Source organism: Brachyistius frenatus, unplaced genomic scaffold, assembly GCF_029030835.1.
Source record: "Brachyistius frenatus isolate BFR_SWC_R1_liver_20210118 unplaced genomic scaffold, ASM2903083v1 Contig_96, whole genome shotgun sequence".
Taxonomy (NCBI): Eukaryota; Metazoa; Chordata; class Actinopteri; family Embiotocidae; genus Brachyistius; species Brachyistius frenatus.
In genome coordinates this window covers 1,371,177-1,398,031 of record NW_027210695.1, presented here as the reverse complement: position 1 = coordinate 1,398,031, position 26,855 = coordinate 1,371,177, and the positions used below count along the sequence as shown (strand labels likewise).

Genomic DNA, 26,855 nt, shown 5'->3' with positions numbered 1-26,855 from the left:
AGAAAGTGACAAGCGATCCAGAAAGGAAATTTGAATTTAGCGAAGGCCACAAGGGGAGCGGAAATCTGCTGCTTCGGGGTTATGAAATCTCTACGCCTGTGGAAACAAAAAGGATGCGTTACTACGACAACCGCCGAAATAAGTGAAAATTACAGGCTCGGACTGCGGCCACGGAGGCGCGTTTAACTGCATGTTAAACTCTTATCCCAGTAAAGGAGATGAAGCGGCCCGTAATAAACACATCCCCCCCAGACGCGAGACACAGTTTTGGATTTCAGTGAAACTATTAAATCAGCTGGGAAACGGTCGCATTTGTCAAACGAGTCGGCTGCCGGGAGGCGACACGGCAGGGGGGACAAGACGTCACCAACCCTTCCCGACTGTGACGCGCCGCTCCGATATCCAGCCACGCCGCTGAAAATCGGGACGTCGGGAGCAGCCGCGCGATGACCTCCGCACTTTCAACCGCACCCCCCACAATCCTGCGTTTTAAACTAAAAGACCCGCGACGCCGTTCGGAGCTGCGAGCTGCACACGGTCCCGCTATTCCTCCGGCGTGAGTTGCCCAATCATTGCCCGCAGCACGGCGCGGCACGGCCCCGGGTTCGGGGGCGGGACGGCTGATTGCGGCTCATCAGGCCCGTCGGGCCGGGGGAGCTGCATGCCGAACGGAGCCCGCGGTCGAGTGGCTTTCCCCGCTGACGCATTTTTTTTTTCCCTCACTTGACTGCAAATCAAAACGGCTGCTTGTTTCAGCTCCGAGATCAGTTAAGTCGAGGACGGGGAGGAAGAAAAGAAAAAAAAAAAAACGATGAGAGAAGGTGGATTATTCGGCGGCGAGTCTTCGCCCTGCCCCCCCCCCCCCCCCCCAACGCTCAGACAGATGAAGGAGGAGAGGCTTATCGTTTAAAAAAAAAAATAAAATAAAAGCACGTTCTCAACAGCTCCCGCCACCCTCGGCGAGTCCTCCCCCCCTCTCAGCTCACCCTACAGATTTCGCGGCTCAAAAAAGCGGCGGGAGTTCCCGGGCGGACCTCGCGGCCTTCCCCTTCCCGAACGGTCCCGAACGTCGAAAGCGCTCCGTCTCTTCGCGCGGGGCGCCAACACCTCGGCGGCGCGACTTAAATGAACCCGGCGACTTGACGCCGGGCCGTGAAGGATGGAAGTACGTTCAAAGAACTGCCGGACCCTGAAATCATCCATCAGAAACAGCTCAGAGAGAAGGGGGGGGGGAAAGAAAATGCCTTTCTCTGCGCTAAATACATTTTAAACGTGATAAAAAAAAAAAAAAATAAAAAGGGGGCTTCAGACTACGGGCCGGGGTTTTGTTTTTCTAATGTCGGTAATGTGCCTTGTAGTATTACAGTGCCGTTCCGCGTTCAACCGGCGTGCCGTTTTATTCGCAGAGCTCCCAGAAGGCGGTTCACCGAGAGCCGGAATATCATTTTCACACATCAATTACTCCGGTCGCAAATAAAGCAGCAAATATCACATTACGTCTCTAAATTACAGACGTTTTAATTAGAGGACGGTTGGAAAGCGTTTGAAGGAGGCCCAGACGCACATCGGTTCCCCGACAGTCGGTTGTTTTTGTTCCTACCGGCTGAAAGAAACGGCACCCGGAGCAGAAGACGAAGCGCGAACCGATTCTTTACCAAAAAAAAAAAAAAAAACCCTTTTGAAGGAGCGACTTGGGGAAATGTGACGGTTCGGGAGTCTGGCGAGAGGCAGTTGGTGAAATTTACTTTGTGCCGATTTCTGGAGAAAGAAAACTGAAAAAAAAAAAAAAAAAAAAAGACAGAGGAAGAATACAATATTTTGAATTGCTTCAAATACAGCCGGACGAAATAGAAAATGCCCGACGTCCGTCACCATTCCCGAGGTCTCGAGGTTCAACGACGTGATGACAAACAACAGGCCAGAAACAAAGAAACCTGGCGGCGCCGCCTGGAAGGGTGCGTTCGATACGAGATACCGGCGGTGCAGGATGAGCTGGTTTGTGTTTAAGCGGGCGGGAAACACGGGTTTGTATTGAGGTAAGATTGTTTATCTTTTGAGTTCTTCGTCAGTTGTTTATCTTTTGAGTTCTTCATCAGTCGTTCATCTTTTGAGTTCTTCGTCAGTCGTTCATCTTTTGAGTTCTTCGTCAGTCGTTCATCTTTTGAATTCTTCGTCAGTCGTTTATCTTTTGAGTTCTTCGTCAGTTGTTTATCTTTTGAGTTCTTCGTCAGTCGTTCATCTTTTGAGTTCTTCGTCAGTTGTTTATCTTTCGCGTGCACCATATCGGGGAAAATGTTAATAATACGCGAGGTAAAGTTATCGTCACGTGAGAACAAATTACATATCTAGCAGGAAAAAGTTATTTATCTTTCGCAGACAAGTTATTAGGTTGTCATACGGGAACAACAAAAGGTCTCTGAAAAATAAACAGGTTATTGTCTTGTGCATGTCATTTATTATTTTGTGGAAACAAGTCATTATCTTGTCGGAACAAGAGAGGACAAATTATCTATTTTGCAGGCAAGTTATCATCTTGCGTGTCCCGTGAACTGTATATATAAAATTGAACTAGTTATTACCTTGTTGGAACAAGTTATCATCTTTTGGAAATTAATAGTAAATCGTCTTGTGGGAACAATAATAAGTTACTCGTGATATAGGCTAATAAAAAGTATCAACGTGATAACGTGTTGGGGCTCTGTGGTTTGGGGAGGCACGTAGTCACTCAGCCTCATTTATTTTTCAAATTGAATTTATTTTCTAATATAATTAAGATATTTCCCACCAACAAAACATCAGGTTATATCGTCCAGTTAGTGCGACCGAGTTCGACGGTCTTTACCTCCTTGTGACTGATATTCCAAATGTTAGACGGTCAGCTGTGCGTGTTAAACAATCGTATGTCGACTTTTTTTTTTATTTTTTTATTTTTTTACATCTAAAGGAGTAAAAAAAAATTAGACAAATAAAATAGAAGACCGGCAGCATTGACTGCAGCGCGGGCCTCGACCTGCTTCCCGTTCATCTTCGCGTTCCTCGCCAACGACCCCGTGATCAAAGCAGACGGCCAAACGCAGTTGCCCGTAATGGGGGAAAAAAAATAATGTCCGCGACAAAAGGCCTCGTAGGGGATGTCTCCGTCTTTCATCCGGCTGAGGCGAGAGGGCATGCGAGAGAGCGTCATTACAAGTCCATCTCTACTCTTTATCTAATCACTAATGGCTTTGGAGAGGAGTTTCGAAACCCATCGACGCTGCTGCTTTCGCCATCTTTCCCGCAATACGACCCCCCTCCTCCTCCCCTCCCTCGCCACCTCCTCAACTCCTCCCTCCTCCTCCCCTCCCTCACCTCCTCCTCCCCCTCCTCCTCCTCCCCCTCTCTCTCAGAGTAGCTCGTCTGACTGTCAAGTGTCGCAATGCTCCAGTGAAGCAAGGAGGGAGGGTCACGACCCCCCCAAAAAATTTTTTTTTTTAAATAAATAAACAGAACAGAGAGGAAGAAGAAATGGAGCTGCAGCTTCGACGCATGGAGTCCCACGCCGCGCCCCAAACGACACGCTTCCCTGCGGGACGTTCAGAAACAGCGCTCTTGCACGTAAAGACTGTGGTTTGTGTGTTAGTTGAATTTTCGACGCGGTAATGTTGTTCCGAATCGCACGCTGTTGTTCCGTTTTACAGGAAATGAACACACCACCCGCCAGAACATCTGCAGCTTTTATTATTCTTACCCAGAAATCGACGAGTTTTTTTTTTTTTTTTTTTTTTTTTCTGCGCAGCAGCGGTAGTGAAAAAAGAAACCCTTTTGATGCGGTTGTTCAGGAACAGCTGCAGCTTCCTCAGACTCCCTTCATTGGAAAATGCGTTTTGCCGGTGGCCCCGCCCCCTTTTCTCTACGGCCGTTTTAGTGTGGAAAGCGTCCGACGTCTCACGCTTCCTTTTATTTGTTATTTTTTTGGACCGTTTCGAGTGCGTCATCCTGGTACTTGTTTCTGCACTCGACAGTTTTAAACGCGGCGCCGGATTTCATATTTTGTTCAGCGGAAGTCGGCGAGTGTTTTCTTTTAAAGAAGGCATTCAAACAGTTGGTATTAAAGCCGCGCGCCGCCGAAGCCGTCTGACTCCGTGGGAGGAGGAGGAGGAGGAGGAGGAGGAGGAGGAGGAGGAGGAAAGTACGTCTCGGAACCAAATGCGGTTAAATTCGGGGAGAGGACGGTGGTCTGGGCTCGATGAGATAAGGTCGGCATCGGGCACCAAAACTACTTCAGAGTTCAGAAGAGACGAAGGTTTTGGGATCAAAAATATCCTTTCACTTAAGTCGCACGCTTTCATACCGGTCTGGATCTCAAAGCTCTCGTCAGAGTTTTTGGTTCGCGAAGAACTTTGGAGTTAAATGCAGTCGCGTCCTCCGACGTTAGTTTTCAAAAAACAGACTTTTTAAAACTGAACACTGCTCTGAGCTGGGATTGATGATGCTTGTGTGTGTGTGTGTGTGTGTGTGTGTGTGTGTGTGTGTGTGTGTGTGTGTGTGTGTGTGTGTGTGTGTGTGTGTGTGTGTGTGTGTGCGCGTCCCAGCAGAAAAGCTCATAGTGAGACTCTGCTCAGGGCTGAACATGCACCTCTGCCTCTCCCCTGCTGACTCGGTAGTACTGATGAGGAGGAGGAGGGACGAGGAAGAGGAAGAGGCACATGTTTGTGCGTGCATACAACAGCTGTTGTTCCTAGCTGTTGTCCCCCCCCCCCCCACACACACACACACACACACACACACACACACACACACACACCTATAGATCAAGCCACGCAACAACACGGCAACAACTTCTCAGAGGGAGGCCGGCGCTGTCATGGTAACAGCGTAGAGTGACCTTCAGAGGCTCGCTGATGCTCCCCAGAGCCGCCTGCTATCCTGCTTGGCATGGACTTTGTGAGTCATCAACAACATTCAAATTCACATGCTCCCTCTCTGGAGGTCTGGGCTTATTAAAACGGATGAGCAAATGGGGGACGGGGGGACAGAAATAGAAACAACTGAACTGGAATTTTTTTTTTTTTTTTTTTTTGTAGCTCCTGATTAGCGTAATCTATGTGTCATAAATAAATGAGAATATGATGGTAGCAGGATTAAAAGGACGCCGTGCTCCACAGTTAATCCCTCACTATTTCCACACGGTATCAGGGGAGGTGCACGTTGTTACGTAACAGGTGACTGAGAAGGAGCTCCAACCAACCACATGTGGAATAGAAGAGATGACATCACCGGGATGTGGCGCCGAGGACCACCCAACACACACGCACACGCACACACACACACACACACACACACACACACACACACACACACACACACACACACACACACACACACACACACACCTGTAAAAAGAAAGAAAACACACACACACACATCAGCTGCCTCTCCGATTGGACTGGAAGGCTGGAGACGCTGCCACCCGCTGGTGGAGAACAGGAGGTGTGGCGCGACGGGAGAATCTCTCCCATCTTCTTCAGGATGTCTGATGGAGCGCAAGTGTTCTTCTTATTATTTTTTTAATTATTTTAAATTGTGCCATTCAAATAATAACTGAAGATGAAGCGCCGACAAGGTTTCCAGCGAGCGTCAAGAGTCTGCGGGTCGAGCACGTGGACCAGCAGCACTTTGTCATCGCCTTTATAGGAAGTGGGACTCTTTTTATGTGGCAGTCAGTACATTGGCGTTTTGTACCGAGTGTGACGGTCGGATGTTCTCCGTGTGTGGGGGTGGGTGGAGGAGGGGGGGGGTGGGGTGGGGTTATATTGGTTTATTTTTTTCAAAGGAAGGAGCAGGATGCTCACAAAGAAGTTCCTCTTCGATGGGACGTGGGCGGGCGAAGCGCACGTGGTGTTTTCGACTCGGGATGTACGAAGTGCTCCGTGTCCCGTTGTCGTGGCAACCCCCGCCTCTTCCTCCCTTCGAAACCGGGAAGACGCCTCCGGGGTAGATGACTTCAATTCCCAGAGGGAGAAATAAGCCACTCAAGTCTCGTCATTGCGAGCCTCTGCTGCAGGGAAAGGGCTGACACTTAACGTACGGTGTGTGTGTGTGTGTGTGTGTGTGTGTGTGTGTGTGTGTGTGTGTGTGTGTGTGTGTGTGTGTGTGTGTGTGTGTGTGTGTGTGTGTGTGTGTGTGGTAAATCGGTGTGTTGATGTTTGTGTGTCTCCTGCGCTTTAAGTTGTGAGTCCTCCTCCCGGAGGAAGGAGGTCAGAGACGAGGGAAGGATGGAGAGTCGTAAACCTCTGGATGTGGAATTTAAAAGACCGACCGCTGTTTGTCCTGCGAGGAAAAATTCAACCACAACCAGAAGCTGCTTGATCACAATCAGTTATTTTGGTCTAAACAGGGATCGTGATTATTTATCATGATTACTGACCGACTTTACAAACATCATGCATTTATAGCACTTACTTAAAAAAAAAAGAAAAAAAGAAATTTCTTGAATTTGAAATAAATTCAACTGTAAAAGACCAAAAAAGTTGAAAGTAAACATATATTAAATGACATTTCTAGGTTACATTGTTTGCAAAGGTATAAAATGGACATGCAAACTCCGCAAGGATTCAGGAATAAGTCTGCAAGACTGAGAGAAAAAAAAAAAAACAGATGTTAAAGTTGAAAATACATTTTGAATTATGGTGAAATTCACATTTAGCGACTCTGCTGTGATTTCTGAAAAGATGACAGACGTCAAGACTTTGATTTGACACAAACAAACAAACAAACGCTCTGCCGCATCAGTCGGCGAGTCACGACACCGATATGATGACGTGAAGCTGCGACGCGTGATCGGTCTCCCGCGGCGTCCTCGTCGCTCCGAGGGCTCGATAACGAGTCCATTTTCTGTGCGCGTTTATTCTGCGGCCTCGTGAATATCGAAGTCCAAATTAAGAGCCTCGTTGTTTTCCGGCTCGTTATATTCACAATATTCTCGCTGTGGCAGAAATACTTTAAGATACGCGGACGTGTGGGGGGGGGGGGGGGGGGGGGGAAGATTCTTACTCTCCGACCGCTTCTGCAAAGTCAAACAGCTGTTCAAGTCAACATACGCACACATCTGTTGTTGGTTTTTTTTTGTTTTTGTTGTTTTCAAAAACACAAATTATTATCCACGTTATTGAAGATTGCAGAAGCCAACAGAGCGGAGAGGAAAAAAAAAAAGTTCCACGAGCCAACAGACCGAAGCACGGAGCAGAACACGGGATTCGAGTGTCGTCTGAAATGGAGGTCTTTTTTTAGGATAATGGTTTGCGAGGGGCAGAGAGGGGGCACGCAGGACTCATTTTGGCCGAGGGAGTGATTTAGATGACAGCCGCAGAGATACAAATGGGCCAGACGGGGAAAAATGGGTAGGACATGTTTGGCTGTGTTTAATAGCAGCCGGAAATGCGACCGCTGCCTTTTAAAGTAATAATCACACGTCGGAACGGAATGAAATGGGTCATCGCCGTAAAGTTATCATTGCGCACTCGCATCACAATCATTTGGTACAGTTTGGATTATCCGGCTGCCTCTTCTGGTTAAAAGTCCTCGAAATAATTCAGTTTGTCCTCCTCTGGGACGAACTGTGCGTTTCAATATCCACACCACGGTACCATTTAGTACGGCAGAAAACGTTTTAGTACGTCCCAATGCTCAGCGTGTGACATGTAGTCTGCCTTAAGTACCAGGACGGCCGACGGCATCCCGTCGTGTTTTGCGGTCTGCGGGCCAGCGTGATACTTCTGGATGTTCTGACCCACAATCCTCTGCAGCAGACGGTACGTCAGCGGCTGAGAGAGTTGGTGGCGCTGATGCTCCACGCGACTGGCAAAAAAGGAGGAAGAAGAAGCCGAAGAAGGATGCAGAAGGAAGAAGGAAGAAGACAGAAGAAGGAAGCAGAAGGAAGAAGGAAGAAGAAGGAAGAAGGATGCAGAAGGAAGAAGGAAGAAGAAAGAAGGAAGAAGACAGAAGAAGGATGCAGAAGGAAGAAGACAGAAGAAGGAAGCAGAAGGAAGAAGGAAGAAGAAAGAAGGAAGAAGACAGAAGAAGGATGCAGAAGGAAGAAGGAAGAAGACAGAAGAAGGAAGAAGGATGCAGAAGGAAGAAGACAGAAGAAGGATGCAGAAGGAAGAAGGAAGAAGGAAGAAGAAGGAAGAAGGCAGAAGAAGATGACCGAAAAAAAACGAGGAAGAAAGAATGAGGAAGAAAAAGAAGAAAAAAATGACAAAGAATTAAAAGGAAGAGTACTCAATCCAAATTGCATCCTTCGAATGCGGCGACAGATATAACCAGCAGGGTGAAAGTTCAAGGCGCATTACATGCAACAGTACTTACTTTGTAAGGGCAGCTGCAGTACGTATTAAAAGTAGAAAGAAAAAGTAGGCGATTGGTTTGAACAAAGAGCAGCTCCACATCCGGTGCAGGCGCTGAGGTGAAGTCTTCTGAAGCGTCTGAAGTTCTCTGCAGTTTTTGCAGCTTTAACTCGACTTTAAAAAAAAAAAAAAAATCTCAACCGACTTGAAAGGACCAGAGAGAGATTGCGGCTTCTGCTGGAAGTACACGGTGACACGAGATTAGGAGAGAAGGTCTGAACGCCATAATTTCGCCGCCTCCATTAGAAAGCAGGCATTAAAATGTCACCTGAGATTTGACGTAGTTTGGAGATAATGATATATAAAAGGCGCCATTTTCAGACGGCTGGTTGAGAAAATGGGCCGCGGTGATAAAAGTAGACCAGAAAGGGGGCGGGGGGGGGGGGGGATGGCAGGAAATTGCAAAAAAAAAAAAAAAAAAGAATGTGCAGAAGCCTTTGATCCATTCGTTCCTGCTCCTTCGGGCATCCTGACCGCCGTCCGTCCTCCGTGCGGATGAACGCTTCCTCGCACCGGGGGGGGACCCCGGAGATCGAGGAGATTGTCCGGAGAAACCGAAAGCAACGAAACCGACTGATAATGAAATATGGCCGGGTTTTCTTCCGAGAACAAGATGAGGCCCGCGTTCTCATCTCCGTCCCGACTGTCGGCCTCTCGGGATCTGACACGCTCGGTGGGAGAGGCGGGCGTACGAGCACCGGACCGACCGCGTTGATCGTCGTCGCGGCCGAAGAACGTTTTTTTTTTTTTGGAGAGTAAACGGAAGAGGACCGTAAAATGAAACGGCACTCGGTTCTCACGCCGGCTGATCGCAGGAGGGGGGGGGGGGGGGTCGGTGGAGGCTTTCGCGTCCCGGGCAGGTTGGTGATTGGCACGTTGAATCATCATCAGCTGTGCGAGGAGCCGAGGAGGAAGAGGAGGAGGAGGAGGAGGAGGAGGAGGAGGAACCGAGCCCCCGCCGCCGTCACATTGCATTACCGACTCAGTGGCGCGGTATCATCACATCAAATTAGTCTTAATGAACATAAGCGAGTCGACTGAGGGGAGAGATAATCAAACTTTTATTAAATGACTTCATCTTCTGTACATGCATAATGTGATGGAAGTGTGTGATGTCTGTCTGTGAGTGGGGGTGGGGGGGGATTTTGATTTATTTATTCTTTAATCCACCCCAAAAAATATGTGCGTGTGTGTGTGTGTGTGTGTGTGTGTGTGTGTGTGTGTGTGTGTGTGTGTGTGTGTGTGTGTGTGTGTGTGTGCGCGCGTAAGCAGATCGACGGACTAAAAGCTAAAGATTATTTGCGGCGGCAGCGGGAGCCGCACCGAGTGAAAACCCGTCTAAATACGCAAAGTAAAGCGCTGCTAGCAGCGAAGCCCGTCTCCCCCCCCCCCTCCCCACCCGGAGTAAACAAAAGAGATGCACTTTCAAATAGTATGTTCCTTCGTTTCATTTGGTTATCATACAAAAAAAAAAAAAAAAAAAGAGAGAAAAGAAGCACTGTAGCTCACCCCACGCATTTCAGACGCTATAAACAGAGCAGGTAAACATCTATCGAATACCGCCGAGCAAATTGAAACGCGTACGTTACGCTCATAATCCCCGCCCGGCTATTACGTTACTGTTGAAATTGGTTAAATCGTAAATTAAACTTTTGAACTTCCTTTATTCGGATTTGTGCAGCGAGACGCCTCAGTGGGATTAAAACGTCCTAAGAAGTAAATCCGGCACCGGTGTTTCGTTAACGAAGCGCCGGGCGGGGAACCAAAATCTCCAGTGAGGCCGCCGCCGATACCGTCGCAGTAACGGAGCTGAACTTTGGTCCGAGTGTTCCCTCGACTGTTGCGCCGGCCTCACCGGAGATCTTTTTAAAAGTTCGTCTCCACGTCTGTTATGTAGAAATATCAGAAAAGAAAAAAAAGAAGGAAAAAAAAAAAAAAGACAACCTTTTTTTGTGTTTGTTTTTTTTTTTGCCCCTAAACAAGTTTGAAAAGACTTTTGTGCGCGCTCGTTTCCGCAGCACATACATTCATTGCTTTTTAATCTGTCTTTTTTAAGACCTTATCAGAAATCAGAAATCAAAAATCAAAAAAAGAAAAGAACAATCTAAGTGGCCTATGTACAAAATCATTTACATTAAATATGCATAAGGTGACGGACGATCCCCGACGCTCATCCCGACGGACGGAGGGAATCCTCCGCGGACGACCGCCTCGCGGTCTCCCCCTCCGACGGACAAACACAGAACCAGACGGGTGAAAGGTCGCGCTGCTGGACTTGACCTTGAACCCCCGAGGGCGGGAGGTCGGGAGGTGCTCCGTTCGGTGGGAGGGGGGGGGCGGGCGGGTGGGGCGGCGGACGCCGGGTTGTTCTACCTCGTCAGCTGACCCACCACTTTCAGCAGAGTCTTGTTCTCCTGTTTGAGCTGCTCGTTCTCGTCCTCGATGTCGTCCAGGTCCTGTGGAAGAGGGGACATGTCGGACGGTTAGCTCCTTCGACCGCACGAGTATTCGAGAGGCCCGTCTCGTAACCCGAGCGTTAAAACCAGCTTCACTCGCTGCCGGGTTGTTGTTGTTGTTTTTCTTCCCTTCCCTGCCTTGATAGCAACAAATTAGACATTAACGGCTGCAATCAGTCGCAAATGACAGCGGCTCCGAGTTGCCACGGCGCCGGCTCGTCCAAAGTGACACTTCCTGGTTTTGGGTTTCTTCCATCACCGGCGCTGATTTGCGTGGCTGCCGGGAAACGAGCTGAACAACACTCAGAAGGAGTTTAAAAGAGTCAAAGTGCAGAGGTCGTCAGGTTATATCTGCAGCGGAGACTGGCTGTAAATCAAACACCGGACTTTCAATGTGCTGCTTTTAACCGGCTTTAGGCAATATTCCTAGAACAATAACGGGAAGAGGAAGTGACAGAGGTCACTCGTACGGAGAATCACCACCAGAACCTGCAGCTCCTTTTTGGCTCGGTAGTTTCAGCCAATTGTCGAGCTGTCTGACCTACAACTGTCACTGCAGTCATCGGTTCTGGCCACGACGGAAACGATACAGAACCGCAGGCCTGTGTGGACATTAATAAACTGTGTCTCCACATAGTGCACTTTCATATTTCATGAATGTATTTATTTAATGATGGGTGGATTTTTCTTTGGTAATCCTTTTTGTCGTTTAGGGCCCGGTTTTGGCCCCCCGAGTTGACTTTTTATTGGTTGTTTATTATATTTTTCTGCCTTTTGATCCAGATTTCAGTGCGAGAGCTGCTGGACATTTCCCTCTTCGGGGGGGGGGGAGGAAGGAAGAAGAGACAGAAAGAAAGAAAGAAAGAAAGAAAGAAAGAAAGAAAGAAAGAAAGAAAGAAAGAAAGAAAGAAAGAAAGAAAGAAGAGACCGAAAGAAAGAGAGACAGAAAGAAAGAAAGAGACAGAAAGAAAGAAAGAGACAGAAAGAAAGAAAGAGACAGAAAGAAAGAAAGAAAGAAAGAAAGAAAGAAAGAAAGAAAGAAAGAAAGAAAGAAAGGATTTATGGATCTACAACAGGCTGCTTCTTCTAGCTGAGTGTCGTAGACTTCACACCATCTAAAGAGTCTGATTTGTCCCTCAGGAGATGGTGAGGAAGGTTTATGAATACTGATAAATAATAAAGTTGTTCTGGATCCTCTGGAAACCTTAAACCTCCTTCTTTATCATTAGATGTGCGATCTTGTCAGCGTCTGCGGCTCGACTCTCGGGGAACTGAACTCTCCGCGAGACAGGATTTCTCTCTTCAAAGCACACGGAGGAGGGAACTTCTGCAGCGAGCGAGGGTTCAATCTCCGTGTGCGGAGATACCGAGCGGGTCGTCCGTTATCTCCCGCTTGAACATCGGGCCCCGCGGGAGACACTCTGGGGGACATTTCTGATGGCTCCTTCACGTAAAGCGCTCGTAACGCCGCAACCCGTGGAGGCAAACTGAAACACGCACACGCGCGAGGGTTCACATCGGTGCGAAACGATCTATCGGACGCTCTTCTGACGATAATTGCCGTGGCAGCACTTATCATCACCTGTCGAAGCACTCTCGTGTCTGAACTGGGTTTCCTGAGCGAAGACGGCGAGTTCTCTTTCGGAGAGAGAAGAGGTCTTTTTTTTTTTTTGTATTCACAAAACACTCAATATCATCACACCCTGTACTTCAGTAGACCTCTGCAGAGTGTGTCATTCAACTAGATTCTTTATTTTGGGTGGGTGGGTGTGGGGAGGGGGGTGACAGGCCAAATGAAGGTCTTCACCCAGTGACAGTCAGAGTCCAGCTCCTGCAACAGGCTGCATAACGGTAAGAGTCAGGAGTCATTGTTTGAAGAAACATCTGTTTTCAAACCGATTTCAGACCCAAACAAAACTTGTATGCGACGGTAAAATGTCGATAAGTATTCGTGCTTGAATCACATATTCAGAAATACAGATCGACATCTTAAAATAGTGCCGAAATCCGCTGCATTGTTTGACATCAGACCGACTCGCACGAAGAAATCTGTTCAGGTGGAAACCGACATGACCAGCAGCACTACGGTTGTAATCAACACGGCATCGAGAGTTTAATGCCGTTACACCCTAACAAGTCATATTTCCGAAAGATATCTGTCATAATAACGGATTGTATAACAACTAGCTCATGAAAAGGAAGGAAACCGGAGTGGTGAAGCATTTCAGTTCCCTATTGAAGGGAAAATGTGCTGGATATGTGGATTAATTCAGTAAGAAAGATCAAGATGTGATCAACAAACGTTTAAAAATGGGTTTTTTTGGAAATAAAGTCACTGTTGTAATCGTTTCCTTACGCAAGAGGTCGACCGGGTTGGCCAGCCTGAACGTGAAATGACACAGAAAGGATGAGATTCAAATTCACTGTGAAAGTTTGGATTTGAACTCAGACCACTGATGACTTGTTTTCAGGCTGCGTGCTGCCTGAGATCCATCGAAGCGACAAGCGAGAGATCGATACAGAAATTAATGAAAATAAGTGCTTAAAGTTGAACAATGTGATGTTTTGTTTTTTGTTTTTTTAGCTGCCAGTGGACAATTTCTGTCTCATTGATCTGTTTCTTTTTTTTTTTTTTTGCTTCATTCAACCAAGAACAATCTGTCTAAACCCTGTGAAAGAAAGACTTGCCTATCTGTAAGTGCTCCTCCAACGTGGCTGAAAATACCCTCAAATTTAAGCTGGCAAAGTCCAAAATAGCCTCTCTCCATTTTCTTGACACATGCAATCAGGTTTGATGAATCAATAAAACATAAATGTCACCTGCCACACATTTCAAAGTCCTTCGCGCGTTTGTTATAGCGTTTAAAGCACAATTTGTGATCTTGTATCAAGCATGTAAATGCAAAAAAATAAATAAATAAAGATTTGTTGGTGACCGAATCCTGATGGACTGCCAGAAAATCGTTGTAGCTATTATACACAACTCCAGTGAAAATGCCAGATGATGATTTACAACCCCCACGAGCCGCCCACACGTCGCGAACACAAAGGACCGCTCAAACTCGATCAGACATCAGAGCAGAAAAAAAAAAAGAAAGAAAAAATGATGTAGGCTGGACTCACTCCGTTCAGCAAGTCGATTTCCTCCTTCAGCTTCCCGATGAGATCGTCTTTGTCCTGGTGGGCCTTCAGCAACCGGCCGTTCTCCTGACGCTCTCTGAACAGCTCCTGAAAACAAATAACAAAACATGAAAAACAGAAACTGGGCATGAAACTTGCATTCGGGTTCACGTATATGAAGCTGGAGGAGTTAAAAAAAAAAAAAAAAAAAACACTGAGCTGTAATTAGTTTTAGTTTTAAAGAAAAAAATGTTAATTTCTCTCTTGAACTGCAGTAATATGGGCATTGACTACAGAGGTGCAGTGCTGTGCTTATGTTCAGAATCTAACAGCGAGGACGCCTTCAAAAAATAAAGCCATGAATATATAAAGTTAGCAGATACACACAAAAAAAAAACAACCTGAAGTGCAAGAAACAAATCAATATTTGGTGCGATCGTCCTTCGCTGATAAAACACCCGCAGTTCTCCGAGGACACTTTTTAATGATACTCGGCAGGTAGGTCGTTTCGGCGTCGTGGGAAACCTGCCAGTTTTCTCTTCGTGGAGTCCGCACTGATTTTAGGACGCTGCGCTCAGGGCTCTGTGGAGCCGCCACGACTTACTGCTCTTCTTGTGGCTAAAAAAAAATACCTCTTTATAACTTTCAGTTTGATGTCATGAATTTGGAGCGATCGCACGCGTCCTCGATGCCACTACGCAAAAGAGCGCCACATATTTGCATCGCATTTCAAATGCGACTGGATGGGATACACTGTGCGAGAAGGATTATGCAGTTTATCCCAATCCGGCAGGGGAGCGTCTTGGGAGGAGGAGGAAGAGGAGGGAGGAGGAGGAGCGTCAGGAAGTAGCGTCAAAGAAGTCTGGGCTACTTTGCTCGGCCTGCTATCAGAGAAATGCCAGAAATGGACAGTAGATGGAAGCGTGGGAAACGGTTGAATGTTGGTCTTCTGCCACAGAGATAGGAATTGAATAGAAAAACTTTAAATACCTTAAATGTAGCTGCTCCCCTCTCAGGTGAATTCTCTGTGAATTTATCTGAACTACTGTCCAGCTTCACGCGGCTTTGGATGTGACAAAGCTACGGCTGCAAACAGCTGTATTGAACAGTTGGGTCTCTGTGTATTTGTCTGTTCCAAAAGGACTGCTTTATTGAAAACACATTTGCCTTAAAAAAAAAAACAAAACAACAAAACACTTCAAAAGAGCGTCGAGCTCGGTCGATTGCATCAATTTGTTTTTTTTGCCATTTTTAATAAAGTTTGTAATTGTCTATTTCCCGATAGCAAAGCCTCTTAAAATAAATCCAATAATAAATCCACACAGATTTCCAGTGAGTGAACAATGTCTGAATAGTTCCTTTTATATTGTACTTTTGTGTTTCCTTCAAATTGTACTTAAAAGCCAGTGGGTTCCCGTCCGCCTCCTCCGACAGCTCCGGAGAAACAAATGGTTATTGTTCCTTACTGAGACGGAGAGAGACCGGATGCATGCTCTGAACACAAGGTTAACACGAAAACGCTTTCTAATTGGTATTTTTTTATGATGAAAATGAAGATTTCGACTTTCTAGTTTCACTTTCTTGCGGTTGCAGATAAGCATGAAATTGTTTCCATAGAAACCAATTCAGCAGGTACAGCTGAAAGCAAAAATATAATGACATAAATACGCTCACCCCAGAAGCTCTATTCATCCTGTCTTTTTAAAAGGCGCTATAGATAACTGCAGCTTTGAATTCCTGCTCTCACAGACGGCTGAATAAAACACCTCTCGTACTCCCTCTCAGACCAACACGGTGAAGCCGGCCGAATCCTCCATTAGCGGGTTTCATCCTGAACGTGTCATCTGACCCGTCGCCGTGACTCTCCGAGCGGAGGTTAGATTCCGGTCGCCTTTAGAGATCAGACGTCTCCCGGAGGGGATAATAATCCCGACCTACATCTCCCGACACCTGCGAGGTGTTTCAGACGATGTCCTGAAGTTGCAGCCTGGAGTCTGAGAGATTAAACTAAAAGCAGTCATCACAACTGACCCTGTGTGAAAGTGCAAAACAACAAAGTGCACAGAAAAATTGAAGAAAAGCGCGTGAAATAGGGTTTGAAAAGTTTTTCCAGCTGTTTGACCCGGCGAAACACCTTCCGGAGAAGTCAGCGAGGTCGCAGCAAGTACTTACTTCAAAAGAGTTTTTGTTTTTTTTTTTCCTTCTTCCGAAAGGCACCCGTGTGACATTTGATTCGGTGTTGAGCTGCTGCAGCGCGAGCGGGGAGGGGTTGAGTGTCTGATACGGCGGTGGGGAAGGAAAAGACGTATCTGCACTGTAAAAGGTCACCTCTTCAAACAACGCCGCAGAAGAGACGACGTTTCCGGACAGAAAATCAGAACCGGCGGAGCCGAGCGGAGGAGTCAAAGTGGAAACTCATCTGAACAAAGTTCTGCTTATGGAGGCTTTCGGTTTTCTGGAAGAGTCTTCTGTGCATTGAAACGTTGATCGGATTTGTTGGCGAGAGCAGAAGTCAGTCATAAAGATGATGTTGCCTCTGTGGTTTTAGATTTCCATGAAAATCTGAGGAGGTTAGTTCAGATTTGGTGACTTTTTACAGGGTAATCGACACCTCGATGGTCGAACATTGAGCTGAAAGAAAGACGAGTTACAGGACTGCGTACCAGAAGAGGGAATTAATGACGTTTTAGTTCAGAATAAAGAAGTAGCTGAGGTCAGGGTCTCAGTATTGTTTCTGAATATCTCTACACACCTGAGGATGATATTATGTTCTGTAGTTGCACCTAATTTCAAAATTAGACCGTTCTAAAGTTGTATTTCTCCAATACAGAAATATGCCAGTTATTTAGAAAAGACTTTGAAACACCATTTACATTGTGTGACATTTACAAATCTACATATAGGTTACAGAACATATTACTGAACTATAAGATCTGAAAAAATAACAGTCAAGAAACTTAAACAGACTTTTTAGGTGGTCAAAGTGAAGGAATAATCTTTAAAACTCCTGCCCTGTGATCTCGCCGTCTATTATCTGAATAATAATTGCTTTCCGTACTTGACCGAAAAAAAGAATGACTGCAATATTTGCTATCTGGTGGAAACCGGAGTTCAAACGGGACTAAAAGACGCAGCGATAGCAGAGTAGAAAAACAACTTTAAAATCAAAACGTTTAACATTACTTCGCCCTTATTCCATAAGGGTTGGATATATAAAAGCAGGAAGATAAAAGTCTGTGCGACACTCAGGAGGGTGATATAAATCACTGAGACAAAAAAAGAAAGGAAAGAACAGCCGCTGACCTTCTCACAGCAGGGATGCAAATAAAAGCTGCCAACATGTGTGTTTTCTGACTCATCGCGACCATGAACAGTGCAGTCTCACAGCAGATGCCTGCATTTACTCACCTCTTTGTAAAAAAAAAAACATCTACTCTCAGACTGGTATTAACCTTTCTGAAGTGAACTCGGTAGACAAACCGGTCGAGGCAGACGGCCGCCCACATCCGGTTCTGTCGGAGGTTCCTCGCTGTTTAAAGGGAGTTTTTTTTCCTTCCCTCGGTTGGAGGTTTTTCTCCCTTAAAGGGGAGGTTTTTTTTTTTTTTTTTTTTAATTGTTGAATTGTTTGGTTTCCCTGTATAATGTTCTAAAGTTCTGCTGTAAGGACTTTAATGTGTCAAGTGCCATGAAATAACCAGTGTTGTGATTTGGCGCCGTAGAAATAAAAAAAAAACTGAAACGAATATAAAGAATTTACGAGTAAGAAGTTTATTTACCTTCTCCAGCTCCTCCATCCTTTTCTCCAGACCTCCGGGGGCTCCTCCGTCTCTCCCGGGACGGGTGTGTCGTTGCCTGCTGTTCCCGCCCGCCTCCTCCTCCTCAGACGCTTGTCCTGCAGAGCTGTTACAAACAAAAACAAACGCCACTTCTAGTACAGCTTAAAAAAAAAAAAAAAAAAAAAACTCCAGTGTTCAATATTTTACCTTCAAAGTTATTCGCGACAAAAATGAAAGTTGAACAAAGTGAGAGATTTGTGTCGGATATTTCACTCTTCAAAAGAGTTTCTGCGTGGTATTCACACCGAGGCCGTTTGAAGGTATGAATCATGCCCACATTATTAAACTTCAATAGGATGACACATCCATCATCAAAAGAACAGGTGGGAATATCGTCTGCGTATTTTGCCCTTTCAATTAGGCATGCATTATTAACAGCCCCTCTGCCTTTTATTCCTTTAATGGAGAAAAAGGCCGTCTAGGATTTACAACTTTGGTGCAAAAAGGATTCTGATTAAGAAACAATTTACATATCACAACTTCAAATAGGCTCAGGAATGACGGTGGCGACTTGTGCGTCACTGTTCCTAAGCTGGTGATAAAAAAAAAAATGAAAAAAAATAAAATAAAATTGGTTTGAAAAAGGTTTTTGTCTGCAGCTCGAGCAGAACATTAACCTTATCTCCTTTTCGCTTGCTCGCTGCTTAGAGACGCGGTAGCTCGGGGCAACCGGCAGGGGAATATTCAGGTGCAGTTTATTTTCTCGCTGACCTTTTTTTCCAACAATTATTGACGTGGAAACTAGGAATGAATTGCTGGCTCTACACCCGGCGACTGCAACAACTCCCACTCACCCCCGGTCGGAACAGACAATGTGACAGGTTTATAAAAATCTACCTGGGAATCAAATTACCGGGGAGTCTGTGGGCTTCACCGGCTCGCTGGCATTTTCCTACAGGAAAGCTGCTGGCAAGATAAAGCACAAATACGACTCCTTTGTACCATCTGCACTCTTTTCAAGACCTGCCAGATATGATGTCCCCTTTTCCAGATGAGTTTACAAAGCACTTTTAAGTCTGAGATTGTGGGGGCAGCAGTGGGAACTGTGGATATAAACTGTCACAACGGAGAGTTGATTTGTTTTTTTGGCTCTTTCTTTTCTTTGGGTTTTGTTTTTTGGTGCTTTTTTTTTTTTTGCCTCAGCTGACGGAGTAGAGACGAGCAGGAAACGTGGGAGGAAAAACGGGGTCACGGCCAGGACGCACTCATTCGGGGAATTCAGTTGTTAAACCATTAATAAGGAATGTCTTTTGTCTTTTTTTCTTGCTAATTTAATACACTTAATATCTGTAAATCAAATACTTTTAAATTTCACATTTCCACAGCACACCTTGACATGTACTGACAAACTCATTTGTATAATTATTAATTGTATTCGAACTAATTTGACTTTGAATTTACGGACAGTGAAACAAACAAACACACGTAGGGATGTCACGAGAACCGATACGGGAGTTGACCGCTGCCACTTGTGTAAATAAAAAAAATAATAAGTTAAAGAAAGAAAAAGCAAAAAGTTAAAAAAAAAATTAAAAAAAAGTATTGTATGGAAATAACCAAAAGCCAGATTGCAAACTGAAAACAGCAGAAAATCTCAGAAGAAAGGAGGAAATTGAGTTGTTCACTATATATACGAACCAAATGTTGTCGGTCCCAACGTTCATATCCTGAACTTGAGTTGTAGCGATGCTTGTTTAGGCTGACGTAGCGATAGCTCACAACGATAACCGACATTACCGTTCAGCTCTTCGCACTTGCGTGTATTGTTTTGCGTCTGATTCTGACAACAACACGCTGAAGGAGTTTTACTGTTTTTGTGATGTTGTTTTGTTGTTGTATGTTACACCCGGTCTGTTTACTACTTGTATTATTTTTTTTCATATCTCAGGCAGCTGGGCTTTGCAATACTGTAGAAATACTCTGCCAACTTGAAAACAAGTTGATTCGGGGGTTTTAGGTTTTTTTTTTAAGGCTCTTCTGCCTGAAATGTTATTTTCAAACTCTCATTTCGTTCGTGAAGAGTTGTTTTTTTTTTTTGCCTTTGTATCAAAATTGGCATTGAGAAATGTGGATTTGACCGATTTGAGGCGGTGTTGGTACTGACTACCAAACAGTTGGTATCATGACAACTGTAGAAACAAGACGCACGCTCTCCGAGTTTCAAACCTACTACAGTTAAATCAGCCGTTCCTCTTTTCTCTGTTGAGGTGCCATTTCTGCAGAGACGGTGTTTTGTTTTTTCCCCTTCTCTACCTTGACATTTACAGGGCCAGCAGCTTATTTGTCGTTCATCCTCACCGAGAGCCGACCACCGCAGCGGACATCGCTTTTGATCAAGAGGAAGTCCTTGAAACGCTCTCCCCTACATTCGCCCACACCGAGATGAAGTGCGTTTCATTTGTCTCTTTTATTGTTGCTTTCCAAGGCTACTCTTACTTTGTCAGCATGAGAGAGCGCGCGCGCACACACACACACACACACACACACACACACACACACACACACACACACACACACACATGCAAAGTGCTTACGCATGCCCTCACACGTATACTGTACGTAACAAAGTGTGACAGCGAACGCATCCCCTCGACACGATGCCCAAGCAAAACAACGTGTCTACGTCCATGCATAACATCCTGTTTCCAGAAACGCACACACACACACACACACACACACACACACACACACACACACACACACACACGACACACACATCCACGGGTACTTGAAGGATGCACAGCGGGTGCTGAAGCCAAGCCTAAACATCCATGGCCCCGATACTAAATATCACACTGTGGCCCATTAGCACCCTGCGGGGCGAGGTCTGAGGGAGAGAGAGGCTGAGCCAATCACACACTCCCGGGAGCCTCAGCGGGGAGGTGGTGGAGGAAGAGGAGGGGGGGGAGGGGGGGGAGCAGCACAAACAGGAGAGCCAATAACAGCAGCACTGTAACAACGCCTCCACAAACTCAAGTGTCAATGTGGAATAAGTCACAACTGCCACCGGGGAACACAACACAACGTGTCTGATTAACACCCTGCCCGGCCGGCTCAGACACATTACATCAAAGAAGAAGACGTCACATCGAGCCCCGTTTCCAATCAGAGTTGGCCTCCGTTGCCTGAAAGGCTTTCTGGGACTCCAAGCTTTTCTGAACAGGCGGAGGCGGCTCGGGTGTGTGCTTTGGTTTCGAATGCTCCAATCTTTGAGGGCCCTCTGAACTCCCCGAGAGGAGCCGCACGCGCGGGTTTTTTTTATTTTCTCTTTCTTTTGAAAGGTAAAAGGAGCTTCAGACACCGAAAGTGTTCACAACTTCGAGCACTGAGAGCAGCCGTAGTTCGCCAGGCAGGATGTTTGTCAGTTTATGGATAACACACCGTTTCAACGTGAGGCGTGTTCAGTTCCGTGCCGACTCACCTGACTCATTCTGAACTCTGTGGAGGTGTAAATAATTCCCAGTTAATGGATTAGTTAGCTGGTAAATAAACTGAACATTGTTTCAACATGCAGCCCCGAGGTCTCATTACTGCGGGAGGGGGGAGGGGGGGAAGAGATTAAGAACAATTTGCTAAATAAAAACACACTAAAGATTGTGGGGGAGGACACACAAGGCGGAAATAAAAGTACTTGAGTGATTGACAGTAATTTAGATCTGCCGGGAAACTTGCATTGTTCAAAAGTGTGAAAGAAACCCAAAATATCTGAATGGGATTTGGTGCACTGAGGGTCGGTGTTGACAATACATATTGTTTTTGTGAAGAGCAGGCACAAAACGGTATGAAACGGAAGTGAAACAGGGAGAGACGCGTTCGTGTGAAGTTGCTCTTTCGGCCATCTTGTGCGGGCCAGCCCACCTGGCGGGTTCCCCGTTGCAGAACCGCAGAGCGTCCAAGTGTTGCCGGGCCAGCTGATGAGAGCAGCCGCCATAATTACAACGGCCAGATTGAATGTCAGCTGGTGAACCTGGCTGTTGGGAGTTGGCTGCAACTTCTCACTTTTGGTTGCAAATAATGCAAAAATAAACACACGCTGGACTGGTGGAGAGATTCTCAGAGGGACCTCAACCCTCGATTAAAAAAAAAAATGTTTTCTGTTCTAGAGCCTTGGCTATTTTTTGGGTTGTTTGGGGTAAGACAAATAAAATAAAATTGAAAGCCCCTTATGTGCCAGAACAGACCCGAACAAACTGAATCACAGATTTTAGCCTCAAAACCTTTCAGAGCCAATCATTTACTTTCACTCCTTCCTGCCGGCCACAGCAGGGAAGAGACGGCCTGAGCAAAGCATCCGAGGTCCAGATGGTGTCCTGTCAACTACTGTTCAAAACAGCCATCAGCTATCATCTTTGTTCGACCGTAATAGCAAGAAATAAGACAGCAGAGGAGTCGAAGAAGAAGAAAAATAACAACAACAACAATAGTGAGACATCAGGGGGGAGGGGGGGGTGGAATAAAAAGCCCTCAGACAGTTTTGGGGAAAGTCTGCCCTCGATATTAATGACTCAAACCGCTGTTTCTCATGTCGGCCTCTGTTCCTTCTCTTGACACATTGGTGGTGATGCTGAAGCAGATAACCTCCACTCTTGAAAAAGAGACTCACCTCTTGTGGCGGCCACCTCCAGATCTTGGGGTGTCCTGGAAAGACAAAAAAATAAATTAAAAAAAATAAACCTTTAGTCCAGAAACTGCTTTACAAAATGTAAAATGCTGTTGAGTTTCTAATTTCAAACAGTCATTTCAGAAAAACAGCAGATATCCAAGTGAGGTATCACCAACATATTGTGTTCCTACGCCGTTGGTTGTGTTGGTTCACCACAGGGGAAAAAATAAAAACAAAAACAAAAATCCATCTACAGGATCAGAGAACTTCATCAGGGCGAACATTTCTAGAGAGCCTTTGGGTCGTGCATGAGCCTTCGTGTATCGCAGCTGCTGAGCTGATATATAGATGAGCTTTGTTGCATTTAATAGCTCAACAGGAGCCCTGTGGTCCTCCCTGAGTTGTGGAAGGCAATTTAGTTTTGCAGCACGGGGGTGCGTGTTTATCTTTATTTTTCCCATTATATTGTACGATCTAAAGGTTTGCTTAGATCTGTGCGGCTCCAGTAAAATCGCCTTCGGTAAGATGGCGCTTCCTTGGGAGAAAAAAAAATGTTTAAAAAAAATGAAGAGCGTGTCCCAGATGCTGCGAGATGAATACGTGTCTGCTTTCTCTGCAGGTCTTGTGCAGCGAGTTTGATTGAGGAGCTCCGGCTCTGCCACAATCTATCAGTCAGAGCTGGGCTTTGGCCCGACTCGGAGCGCACAGCGCTCCTCTCGGCCTCGCTGACACATCATCCATTACCTGTGGATGAAACCCCGACCCTCATCTCTTCCCCGGCTCGGGCCTGGACAGATTTACAAAGATGGAGGACGGTAAGAGGGCAGAGCGTAGCAGCAGCAGGTCAAATAGTACCGCACCTGAACATCAGGCCTGCTTCATGCGACACCTGGAATTAAGAGCAATCTGGTTGGAGTCGACTTTTATTTTGAAGTTTGTTTGATTTTTTTTTTTTTTTTTTACAAAATTAGAACCAGGCAGAACTTTGAGGTTCTAGATGGGAAGCTCAGACAAATATGAAGCATCGGCATCTCACATTTCGGGCTGCAACTACTGCCTACTTTGATTACGGCGTAATATGTTAATTATTTTCTCATTGTTTCGCCTCTGAAATGTCAGATAATACCGACAAATGTCGTTCACTCTTTCTTCTCGTCGCTTGTTTTTTGTCAGATTTGAGAAGCTGCAATCACAACTGCTCTTCACCTGATAAAAACAGTTGATTTTTCTGGCAGCCGCACAGATGCTAAAAAATAAAAACTGTCTAAATGTAAATATGCGTTTACCCTCTTGCTTCCGCAACCTCTTACTGTATAACCTGAATAAATCAACAGGATTCTTTGACTATACAACTGACCTGGAAGCTCGGTGGGCTGGCGTCCAACAAGGGAAGAAAATAATCTTCCGCTTTCACATTTCCCTTGAAAATTCAACAGGTTTCTTTGGTAGTATCCGTACGTGAGCCCCGCTTTCATATACCAAAGTCCACCCGCTGACAGGGTCGTTGAACTGGACTGATTGTTTCCTGAGGTTGAATGATGAGTCAAAACAACAATATGAAGGGAGGTCGCGGCGGTCAGAAGACAGGTGACACTCTGCTGATCCTCATTTGCACATTATGAATATAGCTATATGCGCCCGTAGAGCTACGGCTGAATAGGTCCATCCTTAAATATAAATGCCAAAGTGAGAGTTTGTAAACCTTTTGAACGACTACAATAAAACCTCTAGTGTCTGTTTCAAACTCGATGTGGGATGTGGAGCTGCTGGCTCGGCTGCACAGCATCACAAATCAAAGAGTCCTTACTGCAGACAATAAAAGAAGGTAGTATAAGTCTTCTTCTAATACTTAGATTTATATATTGTACATTAATAACGCTAACTAGCCTTTGGCCCCTTGTTAATGTTAAGTTGTGTTGACTTTAAACTTCTCAACTGCGTTTTTGTTGTTGTTATTTCTATTAATATGATGTTGCTTGCGAACATTTCACCTACTTCATTGTTATCAATGCTACTATTACTGTTGATGTTCACTTCAGTTTTTGCCCAAAGATTGATTAAAATCTTCTTTTTTTTTGTAATGAACCAAGTACAGCATCTATACAAAAAAAAAAATATTAATATGTTTTAATTACTTTCAGTTTGCCAGAATCTTGTGCTGATTAATAATCTTGCAGCGTTGGTCCAGTTTCAGTCTGTGCCCACACTAATGCAGATAAACGGACAGAAAATGCTTCCTCTGTGTCAAACATGGTTCTGCCCAAATTCATTTTCACTAATACTTTCCTTTAAAGTCTGCCACCCACGCCGAGAACAAAAAACAGCCAAATCTCTTCTGCTTCCTTCTTTTCTGGTTGGCGAACAACAAGTTGAACAAACACATTTACTACTAATTTTCTATCTTAATGTCACAATTACAGGCTTTGCCGCACCTTTATAACCACTTAGGTGCAGAACCCACCTCTTTTCACAGTACCCGAGCCACTACAGGTTCACTAAAAAGCTTTGTTTGGTGATTGATATTTAAATTGTGACATCAGACAGAGCATTTTTTTTTTAAATAAATATCGTAATGAAGGTGGAGAGTTTAAAAAACTGGCCGGCACGACTTCAGCATCCAAAACCCTTCAGAAACCAATTTGTTTAGAAAACAACACCAGTATTAAGTAGAACAACGTACTGTAGCAGTGAGAAACACTCAACTACAATAACATAACACAGGATGACATGAAGGACTTTCAACACTGCAGTAGCTTCTGTTTGATCCCTCGTCAACATGATTTCTAAACTGTGAACGGGAGTCTGTGCAGAGTCAAACGGCTTTTTAATGATATACGGCAACTTGCCGAGTCTCTTTTCGGTGAGAGGAAAGGGAAAAGGAGTATAAAGGGAAAGGGAGTATAAACCGATCAGCCTCGTCCCCTCCGTGGCGGAGGGGGCTCATGTTTTCTAGAGAAACGTCCCAGATGTCGTTAGCCGCGTGACCGCTGCACCTTTTTTCCCCACCACCCGCCCGGGATACGAATCTGTAAGACGAGGTCGGTGTAATGCATTTACCGCCACGCTGCAAACAATACAAGCCCTTGTAACTTTATTCATCGTGCTCCAGCTGCACTGACATCCCCCCCCCACCCCCTCCCCCACACCCCCACCCACTGCAGAGCTCAGAGTCACCAAGAAAACACACCGACAAATATCGGCACTAAAACAAGTACTTTATCACTAAACTCCAGCACATTTCTGTCTTTCATGTACTTTCTTCAAACGCTCCCGAACCACTTTGAGTGCGATTGGAACGCACTCCGCCATTTATGTCTCGGCGGCTCATTAAATTAAAAAAAAAAAAATCTCTTGACGGATTGCCCGTGAAAAGTTGATCTCTTTCCGAACGACGCAGCGCTCAGACTGTTTCTCTGCACAAAGCTGATAAAGATCACAATTTTCCTGGAGGCGTTGAATAAATCCACGAGAGAAGGAGCGGGACGGAGAGAGAGAGAGAGAGAGAGAGACTCAAAGAAGACGCATGATTGGCTTTTTAAAGAAGCCTTTAACAGGAACCAGAAGAACCTGTATGTGCTAAAACTCATTTGCACATTAGCAAATGTTTTGGCTGAAATGTATTCATGACGTCGACGTCGTGGTAATTATAGATTTATCATTTCACCTATTGTACCTGACTGCTCTCTCGTTACAGACCAGATGCTTTTGCAGCGGTGTCACACGTTACATTAAGATGCGAAACCACGACCAGCTGTCCGAGTCTTTGATGCCGGACGGAAAATAGATGTCAAAATGCCAACCGGGAACATAAATCGAAGGCTGAAGGATGAAAACAAGACCAACCTGCAAACGGTGTTGTAAACAGCAGCAGGCAGTCGGGTTGACCTCGTTGCCCTTTCTGTGACTGGTGCAGCTTTTGCATGTTTGTTAGTCCCAAGATAGTTTTTCCCCTCTAGGATCTTACTTCTTATCCGTTTACATCTTGTGTTTTAAGTGTGTATATTTTTTTTGTGGGAGGAAGCACTCCTGTCGAAGATAAATATTAGTGTGGTTCAGTTTGCTCATATGTCTTGCGATCCTTAAGAGCTTAAACCGACAGAGGTGCGAATATGATCAAATACTGTTGCAGGCAAGAAAACGAAATCGGTGCTGCTCCGGTTAGATCGGCCGTGTGACGGGGCGGTGAACGCTTCCCCGCGGTTCAGACGAGATGCGCTCGGCGTCAGCACCATTATTGGACATGAAAGGTGCAAATTAAAAATGCAAATGAGGCTTGTTAAAAAGTGCTGGGCGGAAATTGTCAGCAGTTCGCCCGTCTCCAGGTGAGAGTGAGTGAGAGAGAGAGAGAGCTGAACCGGTCTGTGGACCTGGCGCCGCATTAAAAGCAGATGATCCCCAGGAATGTTCCGTTCGGTTCTGGCCGCTGGATCTCCGAGGCAGGTTTCCTTCGAGGAGT

At 45.6% G+C, this 26,855-nt stretch overlaps 1 protein-coding gene across 2 annotated transcripts in view; it reads right to left on the bottom strand.

The window, feature by feature from the left end:
• Positions 1–9,422: 9,422 nt before the first annotated feature.
• pawr (PRKC, apoptosis, WT1, regulator) overlaps positions 9,423–26,855 on the bottom strand; it is a 53,640-nt gene continuing 36,207 nt past the window's right edge. For both annotated transcript variants that reach the window (XM_069711012.1, XM_069711011.1), the window contains exons 4-7: positions 22,400–22,434; positions 17,737–17,860; positions 13,964–14,068; positions 9,423–10,840 (exon numbers count right to left, since the gene is read on the bottom strand). In XM_069711012.1, the coding sequence (XP_069567113.1) occupies positions 10,754–10,840; positions 13,964–14,068; positions 17,737–17,860; positions 22,400–22,434 (351 nt within the window). In that variant the 3' untranslated portion in view covers positions 9,423–10,753. The remainder of the gene's footprint in view (positions 10,841–13,963; positions 14,069–17,736; positions 17,861–22,399; positions 22,435–26,855) is intronic.